Raw genomic sequence first — 10772 nt, 5'->3', positions numbered from 1 at the left:
ATCACCATCTGCTTATCTTTAAAGTTAATTCGGCCTTTCTCCACGAGCTGTCCGAGACTAAGTATATTAGTGCTCATGGCTGGCATATAGTATATGTTAGAGATAAAATTGTGGTCTCCATCTTTCCTCTTGATAAGGACATTTCCCCTTCCATGAACTAGGACTTTAGAGAGATCACCAAATGATATCTCTCCCTAAACTTTTTCATCAAGTTCATTAAACAGATTCTTTCTTCCAGTCATATGATTTCTAGCTCCAGAGTCAAGGTACCAAACATTTTGGTCTAGGTGGGTTGATCTATATGCCATTAGCATCAATGGTTCTCCCTTGGCTTTCTCCTTTTTTGCAAAGTTAGCATTTTCATTTTTTTTGTGATTTTCGGGATTACCTCTGCACTCATTGTTGTAGTGTCCGTACTTATGGAAGTTGTAGCACTGAACATTTCTCTTGTCTATATTCGGACGGTTGTTGTATCCCCCTCTTCTTCCTTGTCCTCTGCCTCGTGGGACATAGTTCTGTTGATCGCGACCTTCTTTAGTGGGACCTCTTCTGCCTCTGCCACCTCCACTGGAGTCAAAATTTCCATAGTTTCTTTCACGAGATCCTCAGCCTCGTCCTCTTCCTCGTTGTGACATCCCCCCTTTGTCCTATTTATCTATAGTAAGGGACAACTTTGTTTTGAGGGCTTGCTCCAGTACTTTATCATCACTACTTTTGTTGACTTTTTGCTCATGGGCTTGAAGTGAGCCCACAAGTTCTTCTACGGACATAGTTTCCAAATCTTTTGTTTCTTCCATGGTCACAGCTATATAATCATATTTTGGATCCAGAGATCGCAAAATTTTCTCACAAATTCTCTCGTCATTGAGAGTCTCTCCATTTCTTCTCAATTGATTTGATACTACCATAACTCGTGTATAGTAGTCAGCAATAGATTCAGTAGATTTCATTTTTAGAGATTCGAAATCACCTCGCAATGTTTGAAGAAGAATCTTCTTTACTTTGTCTGCACCTTTGTGTGTTCGCTGGAGAGAGTCTCAAACTTCTTTGAATGTCTTGGCAAAGGCGATGATTTCAAACGTGGCCTCATCAAGGCCTTGGTAGATTATGGACTTTGCCTTGCAATCCTTCTTTTGATTGGCTCGGCAAAGACGTTCTTTGAGCATCGGACATAACTGCTTCAGCTTCTTTTGATGGGCTTTCTCTGTACCGATCTTCAATGATGTCCATGACATCCTGAGCACCTAGAAGGGCTCTCATTTGAATAGACCAGTTGTCATAATTCTCTTGGGTCAACTTTGGAATGACCGCTTGGGTAGCACCGTTCGCCATTAAATTTAATATATAAAAGTAAAGAGATGGGGATTGATTTTGGCAAATCTGATGCCACCAATGTGTTCAGAAGGTCGAAAAACCTTAGAAACTGTTTTTTTGGGTTGTAAAGAACCGGTTCAAATATCACTAAACAGGCCAAAAAATTCTAGACTGATTTTTTTTTTAAAAAAAAAGAACGATTTGACTTAAAGACCAAAAGACGGCGTTAGTTGTTACCGTTTGAGCCACGTGGCAGCTTCTCAGCATGCCGCGTGTCAGCGACTGGACGCAGGTCGGAAGGCGGGTTGAGTCGTGCTTGCGGGGCTGGAGTCGGGTTGCTAAGTCGGGTCTTGGATTGGGTGGCTAGGTTGGATCTCACCAGGCGGGCGAAGAAGACGCGTGCGGGGCGAGTGAAGCCGGCAATCAGAATCCTTGTCGGCGCGTGTGGCGTGTGGGAAGGATGCTGACTTTGCTAGAGGCGCGTGTGGAGTCTCCCAGAGTCCGTTTGAGACATGGTTTTCATCATTGGAATCGTCTCGATGCAAATTTCACAATGGTAAGCTCAACTTTGAATTTTGAGCAACTTCAAATCTTGGAAAAAAATTTAAAATTGAATTTCTCCTCTGTTCAACTCTGTTTGGCGGATTCTGACGTACCTGGACACTCTGATACTACTTATGGGTGGAGGGGACACTCAGTCACTGGTTGTGATTGAAACTTAGTGAGAATCAATTGCAAAAACAATGATGTAATTCAATCTGAAAAATAAATATAGAGGACTTCAAAGAACAATTCTCTCTCTCATTCACTGGTTATTCACTCTCTCTACACCACATGTCACATTGCACACACACACATCTATTTATAGCTAATTCTGAATCAAGATAATCAACGATTGTGGTTGGTTGGTGGGGTTGGTGGCCGCCGATCAATAGAAGCAGCTGGTCGGCAGCTGTCATCAATTTTTGCTGTCACCGTCAAGTTTACTCTTCAACAATTTCCATAAACTTTAGAAAGAAGGAAAGAAAAATTTCATAAACCTCCTAGTAGTTTAACTAAAAATTACTTAGCCACCCTGCGATTTATTATAATTACTAAGGCAACTTGTGTGTTCCAAAATTAGGAAAAGTTATAACATTTTTAGTTTTTTTATTTTTACTTTTTAATAAAAATTAGTATGTTAGGGTCTATTTGACATAATTATTGTTTCCTATTTTTGTTTCTCAATAGTGAAAAAAATAGATTATAAAATGCATTTATTTCTATTGTTAGTTTTTAGTTTCAATTGTTAGTTTTCATTTGTTTGCTAAAAAATTAAAAACCAAATTTTATGGTTTTAAGTTGTTTTGGCAACCTATTGTTAGAAATTTTAATATCAAGAAATAGTTTTTTTGGATTAAATTATTCATTTTATACACTTTTAAATTAAAATCAAAATTAAATGATCATATAAATTTAAATTTAATTAAAATAAAAATACACATAAATTTTAAAAAATAAAAATAAAGTTAATTACAAAATTCTTTTACTATTTTTTATTTGTTATATCTTATAAAATTTTTATTGTAAAGTAATTGAAAGTAAAACAATTAAGTAAAATAATTATAATAAATTTAATTTATATTATAGTAATTTTTTAATGTGTATTATTTTTAATTTTATTATTTTAATCATATTTTTATAATATTTTGATTTAAAGATTAAAATGAGCATTTTTTAATTAAGTTTTTAATTTGTATTAGTTTTTATAGATGTTAAGCAAACATGTTACTGGTTTCTAGTTTTTAGTTTTTATTTTTAGTTTTTTGTTTTCATTTCTAGTTTTTGTTTCTTTAATTTTTGACAATAATACCAAACGATCCCTTAGATAAGAAACTCTTTTTATAGACATGAATGCTTGTAAATATATTTTATGTATTATGTTTTATCTAAATGCAAACAAAATCAAATTCAAGGTTCTAAATTCATGCTACCAAATATCAAGTAAGAGAGTAATATTATATTAGTAATAAAAATTAATTTAAATATATTAACATTAATGAAAAACTAGAAGTTGGGAGTGATTATACCCCTGGACCTTTAGGATTTTGAATTTGATTTTGTGTGGATTTGAAAGGGCATTCTTCTCCATAAAAATAGTTTTTTTCATCTAATATGTTAATTTCCCATATAAGTTTGCTCAACTGGTAAGAGTGAGGTTAGACTATGGTGACTTTAAAGTCCTAGGTTCGTTTTCCAGTTGCGATTTGTTTAGTGAATTACCAGAAATGCGTCAATAAACAGGCTGCTTGTTTGGTATCGCGAAATCCAGATGAACTCATCCAAGTAGGAATTCCGAATCATCAATATATATATACACACACACACACACACAATAATTTTTCATGAAAAAAAAGTAATAGTAAATTACAAGGTGAGTAATGATGGTAAATTTAGATTTGAGTGAATTTGAACAAATTTTAATATGATTTTATATTACATATAATTCAAATTTAATATAAATCTAAATTTAAAGTGTGACTTTTAATTAAATGACAGGCAGGTTTTATATAATTTTTCCTAAAAAGAAATTAGGGATTGCAAAGGTGCCAAAACTGTCTTGTGAATCAATTGGGCTGTAAAGATGCTCAAAAACATTAACTGTCATTAACTTTTTGATTAATACATTTAATTTCCAAAACTATCCTCCGCTTCCTTTTCGAAGTTGACCAGATCTGAATCCTGTTTAGTGTCTTAACATATTTTTTCTCTTTTTCAAACCACCTCAAAAGCCCAATCGGTCAACTATATTCCAAATATTTGGCAAGTGTCTTCCAATCCCCTCAATTTCCTTATTCCTCATCACCAGCTGTCTTCTGGCAAAGGACAATTTTTTTTATTTTTTATTTTTTAGTTTATTGTACCGTTTTCCACCGTCTGTTAATCCCAAAGCAATAATGTTGAAGTAAATAAATAGATGAGCTGAAAACAGTAGGGCAACGTGGACGGTGAGGATGAACAGAGGCGAGGCGGTACATGGACCATGATGGACATTCCGTACATGGAATAAGTTTAAAGCAAAAGACGAATGGACACAGCGTGCCCCAGAAACACCGGCGGCATTTTTCATTTTGAACCAGTCGCTCACTTCTTCGGACGCTCTACCCGTGCCGACTCCTCCGCCTTCCCACGTGCCACCGCGTCCTTCTCCTCTTATAAACACACGCTCTCTTGCTCCTCTCCATTCTCATTCCCACCCATTCCAACGCAAACACAAGCACCTCTCTCTCTCTCTCTAATGGCTACTCCGACGCCTCTCTTGAAGGATGAGCTCGACATCGTGATCCCCACGATTCGAAACCTGGATTTCTTGGAGATGTGGAGGCCCTTCTTCGAGCCGTACCATCTGATCATCGTCCAGGACGGTGACCCGTCGAAGAGCATCAAGGTTCCTGACGGCTTCGACTACGAGCTCTACAATCGCAACGACATCAACAGGATTCTGGGTCCCAAGGCCTCCTGTATCTCCTTCAAGGACTCCGCCTGCCGTTGCTTTGGCTACATGGTCTCTAAGAAGAAGTACATCTTCACCATTGACGATGACTGCTTCGTAAGTTCCTCAAATTTCCCCTGTTTTCTTCCTGGATTTTCTTCGTTTGCTTTCTAAATTTTTTATCTTTCTGCGGATTGGGCTTGATTTGCAGAGAATTGGATGATTATTTTGTTATTCCATTGTTTGTTAACTGGATTCTTATGTTTTTGCATGCTTTTGTTTTGGGGTTGAAGTTCGGATCGTTACTCGGGTCGGGTTTCGGTTTTGTAGTTTGACTGCTTTTGATTTGTGAATGTCTTGAGTGTGATCTGCATCTGTATAATTATCTGGTTGACATTACTGTGATATGTGAAAAAGATCTGTCGCTCAGTGCCATCACGCGTGATGGTTTATCGTATGACCGCAGCCTAGTGATGATTGGCATTTTCATACAAGAATGGCTCTTCCATGTTCTTTTTGGTAGATGATTCCTATTTGGAAGTCCAGATCTATCGTATTTGGTTCTTCCATATTCCTTTCCTGGATGGGTCCAATTTGAAAGTCCAGATCTACCAAACTTTGCTGTCTCCTCGCACGCCTGAAATCACTGTCGAAAAAAAACAAATGGTAAATCAATTTGATTCACTTCCTGCATTCATTTGGAAGAGTGGCCTGAGCTATTGGTGGGCCTCCTTTGGAATGTTAAAAACCGACAATTACTTTACAATTGGATGATTCTACTAGTTTAGTCATGAACCAGATGTTACCGATGATTATGATATTCTACTATTGTTTTGCTGCTGATGATCTTGCCTTGTGGGTGTACTGAAAAGTGCTCCAATGATTGTGGCATAGTTTTGACTCGGTGGATCTTCGTCAGATGATTAAAAATGTTATTGATAATATATAATTTTTCTTTAGTGGTTGAGTTGCTGTTACGGTTCATATGAACTGTCAAACACAAATGATATATAATTGTCATTCTAAGCATTTTCAGTTTCCATTCTCTTTAGCATATTCAGTTGGCCATTCTGGCTTTGGTTATTTTACTGCTTTGGTTATTTTACTACTGTAGCGTGTTCTGTTTGTGCTATTTTCATTTTTATTACTATTTAAATCATGGGTAGAACCTTTGCTTCTTTGTTTTTTTGTTTGTTGCAAGCTTGACATGTTTGGGCCTTATTTTTTCATTAAATCCGGAATTGATTAATAGGTTGCTAAAGATCCATCTGGCAAAGAGATCAATGCGCTTGCGCAGCACATCCAGAATCTTCTTGCCCCAGCAACTCCCTTCTTCTTCAACACCCTTTATGACCCATTCCGAGATGGTGCAGACTTCGTCCGTGGATACCCTTTCAGCCTCCGTGAGGGTGTCCCAACTGCTGTGTCTCATGGCCTCTGGCTCAACATACCAGACTATGACGCACCTACACAGCTTGTGAAGCCTCTTGAGAGGAACACAAGGTATGTTGTTTCTTCAATTGCCAGAATTCTTGGAAATGCTTTTTTGTTGATTTCAACATGATTTGAACTTGTTTTCTCCCTCAGGTATGTAGATGCAGTTTTGACCATTCCAAAGGGTACCCTTTTCCCCATGTGTGGAATGAATCTGGCATTTGACCGTGACCTGATTGGCCCTGCCATGTATTTCGGACTCATGGGCGATGGTCAGCCAATCGGACGCTACGATGATATGTGGGCTGGCTGGTGCACAAAGGTGAATTTCTTTTACATCCAATTTCCATTTTTTTGATCTTTGCCTTCCTTTATCTGTTTGTGGTGAAGTCTTGAAAATCCTAGCAGCAGTAAGCCTTTCATCCTGGAAGGTAAACTGGCCAAGTAAGGACTGACTGATTGGTGATTGTGCACAGGTGATATGTGACCATTTGGGACTGGGAATTAAGACGGGGCTTCCCTACATCTGGCACAGCAAAGCGAGCAACCCGTTCGTGAACCTGAAGAAAGAGTACAACGGCATCTTCTGGCAAGAAGAGATCATCCCATTCTTCCAATCAGCGATCCTTCCCAAGGACTGCACCACCGTTCAGAAATGCTATGTTGAACTCGCCAAGCAGGTCAAGGACAAGCTCGGGAAGGTCGACCCTTACTTTGTTAAGCTTTCAGATGCCATGGTCACATGGATCGACGCATGGGATGAGCTCAACCCAGCTGGAGGTTCTGCAGCAAAACTGCCCAATGGCACTGCCAAATAGAAGTTTTGTTCGGCCATTCCGTAGTTGCCCCAGTTTTCCATTTAGTTATCCAATTTATAGTTCTTACAATTGTTTCTTTATTTCCTTTGAGATCTGTCTGATCTATTTTTGCGCTCTTGGATTCGAACTTAGCTGATGTTCTATTGTCATTATTATTTATTATTATGATTTATTTCTATATGTTATGAGCCCCTAAAAAAACAATAAAAAGAGAATAGCACTTGGCATTGAATTATTTGATGATGATTGAGAAATTATTGAAGTTAGGCTGTCTATTGTTGTATTTTAGAGAGAGAGAGAGAGAGAGAGACTGGGACAGGGACATACTCTTCGCGTGACCCCATTACATATTCAACAAAATATGAGAATCGCATTACCATGTTTTTTTGTGCGCAAATTTGAGAGAAATTCTACTTTTGGAACTAAAATTATTCCTACTATATATAGATTACGAAGATGCTTGGTAATATATTTTACCTTAATATATTTATAATGATAAATTAGTTTAATAAAAAAAAAATTTTAAAAAATATACAAGTAATATTACTTTGATGTTATAATCGCAATAAAATATTAGCCAAATAATGCAATGAATATTTTGGATATGAGAATAATCTAACTTTCCTTAAAAAAATGAGATTCTCATTTTAAGAAAATACTTTGCAAAAGCAAATTAAAACTATCGAAAAAAGAAAATTAACATATTTTTCTCTTATTATAATTATTATTTGATAATTCGAGAACTCTAGTCACCATTGCGTCACATTGACACTATGGTATGATACCAAATTCGAAAGGGTGAAAGTCGTCCATCCATTTACGCATCCTTGTTAATTTATCGGCATAGTGCCTCGAGGAGTAAATCTGTAACCTACATATTTCTAAAGTCACAAACTCATCCTTACCACCTGAGCTAGTCCCCAAAGATGTGGGGCCTTGGGTAGAGTGGGTATGGTAGGTTCAGAAATTAGAAATGAAAGGGCAAACTATATCAGCGACGGACCCTTCTAAAAGCGAAGAGTAGAAGTGTTGACGCTCGGAAAGTTGGGGGAGGCAGCCAGCTAAGTTGGCACATCCTCACTGCCGATCCGATTCGTTTGAAGTTTGAACTTTGAAACACCCCGTGAGTCAACACGCAGTTGTGCTGCACCTATCACATGGAAACATGGTTAATTGGGATCTTGGTTTAAGGAAACCTTTGGCGGTGTTTGATTTGCTGGATAAAAACTATTTTTATATAATGATATTTTAAAAAAAAATATCTATCTCATGAGAATATTTTTTGTAGTTTGCATGGTAAGATTTTTAAAACTTAAGCAAGATTCCCAAGCGAAACATAGTTAAAACATGAGAATCATGGTAGGTAGTTTTACAAAAATGATTAGTATACCTTAATATATTTGTAAAGAATACACATAAGTTCAAAAGGTTGGATTCTCATTATGAAATTTACGGATGAAAAAGGGGGCATAGAATATTCATGTTGGAGACACCCTATCTTATATAACACAAATTGGACAAAATTTATTAATTGAATAAAGGAAAATGTAGCAGAAAATCCAGTGGGTTGGCATCTTAAACTTGCAAGCACAAAAGGAAAAAAAAATGAAAATTAGATGTGGAAATTTTTATAAGTAACATGCGAGTGAAACTATGATTTAATGCAAACATAAATTGATCAATTCAATTTAATTTTGATTGAATAGCTGAATTTTGATTGATCAAATCAAAATTGATTGAGTTTGATCCCCCAAGCCTATAAATAATGGGCTTCAGAATGGGAGGAGGACACACATAGAGTTAGAGACTAAGTTATAGAGATAAGGAAAAAGGGGAATTAATCACACTAAGAATTTTGAGAAAAGAAATGTGAGGGAAACACTGAGTGGCTAAAATTGAAAAAATTGAGGACTGAAGAACTTGAATTGCAGCAGAAGCTTGTAACTAAAGAGCTCAGGGCAAAGGAGGAAGTAGGATAGCATTCTGAAATAAGAGGCTAGTTCCTTAAAATTTTGTGTTATTCAATTTAATTTTAGGCATGTTTAACAATTAAATTTATACAAATTTTTGAACAAAGGTAAGTTTTTAAACCAAATCAATTTGGGAAAACACCATAGAATATTCCAAATAAAATTCAAGTATTTAACCCATATTTCAAATACCCATATCCAAATACCCATACCCATATCTGGATCCAATAACCTAAATCCGAGTCAACTTGACCCGGATCCTATTCAACCGAGTCCATTGACTCCTAACCCAAAGACCAACTAAATGTTGTGCTGAGCACCCCACTTGTGTCAAACACCAATACTACAACTAATGTTATTGAATATAAAAACTAAAGCAATGCAAAAACTAGTAATAAAAGACAGCAAAAAAGAACAACACAAGAATTTAACGAAGTTTAGTACAAAATTACCTACATCCTCGGGTGCCGACGATCAATCCACTACTTCTAGAATAAGTACAAATTTGAGGTGTGATTTACAAATGGAGAGGTGAGCTCTTTATATAGCTTCAACCTCAAGTCCAAAAAACATTTCCCACCAATGTGGGACAAACAAAAAACTTTAAAACAACTTTCCCACCAATGTGGGACAAACAAAAACCAACAAATTTCCACCTTAACAATAAATTCAACAAATTTTTCAGTTACCAATAACATTTTCTGGAGTTCCACATCATCGGCGCCTTCCAAAAATATTCAAACTTGCGGGATATTGATCAAGTCTAAACAATGTTTGAACTTGATTGTTGTCACAATCTTGGTCAACATATTTGCGAGATTTTCAGCTGTAGCAATCTTCTGAAAGAGTATTTTGCCTTCATTAATTATATCCCATATAAAGTGAAACCGAACGTCAATGTGCTTCGTTCATGCATGGTAGACTTGGTTCTGCCAAATGAATAGCACTCTGGCTATCACAGAACACAACAATGTGTTTCTGAACAACTTCCAAATTTTCAAGTAAATCCTGCAACTAAATAGCTTCCTTAACAGCCTCTAAAGTTGTCATGTACTCTACTTCTATTGTAGACAAGGTAATGGTAGATTGTAAGGTAGACCTCCAACTCACCGAACCATTAGCAAATGTAAAAACATATCCAGTAGTTGATCGACGTTTATCCAGATCACCTACAAAATCAAAATCCACATATCCAACAATACGTTGATCAATAATATTATTTTTTTCAAATACTATACCAACATCAATAGTACTTATAATGTATCGTAAAATATATTTCATAACTTGCTAATGTCCTTTACCCAGATGATGCATATACCTACTCACCATACTAATAGCTTGTGAAATATCAAGTCTTGTACAAATCATTGCATACATCATACTACCAACAACACTTGCATAAGGAACCTGCGACATATACTTACGTTCCTCATCTGATTTAAGAGATAAAGCTGCACTAAGTTTGAAGTGAGGAGCAAGGGGAGTGCTAATTGGTTTTGACTGCTCAAACATGCCAAAACTTTGAACTACCTTCCTCAAATATTGTTTTTGAGTCAAATTGAAAAGACCCGAACCAAGAAAATAAGGAAATTAAATAAGAAAAAAGAAAAATGAGATTTCACCAAGCTTCGTCGACGAAGTCCATGTTCTCGTCAACGAAGGCCCTTATGTGGTTTGTTACCGAAATTCAGAGCATTTTCAACGAAGAAGTCTAGAACAATCGAAAATATCAGGCTTAGGGTTTGTCGATGAGACCCTTTTTTT

General features: G+C 36.4%; 1 protein-coding gene across 1 annotated transcript; it reads left to right on the top strand.

Moving 5' to 3' along the window:
• The first annotated feature begins 4192 nt into the window (after window positions 1–4192).
• Window positions 4193–7273, top strand: LOC131166418 (probable UDP-arabinopyranose mutase 2). Its single transcript, XM_058124954.1, has 4 exons — window positions 4193–4903; window positions 6039–6289; window positions 6374–6542; window positions 6697–7273. The coding sequence occupies exons 1-4, from the start codon at window positions 4382–4384 to the stop codon at window positions 7036–7038; spliced, it is 1284 nt and encodes a 427-aa protein (XP_057980937.1). The 5' UTR covers window positions 4193–4381; the 3' UTR covers window positions 7039–7273.
• The last annotated feature ends 3499 nt before the right edge of the window (window positions 7274–10772 follow it).

This window comes from Malania oleifera, chromosome 1 (assembly GCF_029873635.1).
Source record: "Malania oleifera isolate guangnan ecotype guangnan chromosome 1, ASM2987363v1, whole genome shotgun sequence".
NCBI lineage: Eukaryota > Viridiplantae > Streptophyta > Magnoliopsida > Santalales > Ximeniaceae > Malania > Malania oleifera.
The sequence above is the reverse complement of the archived record's forward strand: the minus strand, read 5'-3'. Positions and strand labels throughout refer to the sequence as shown.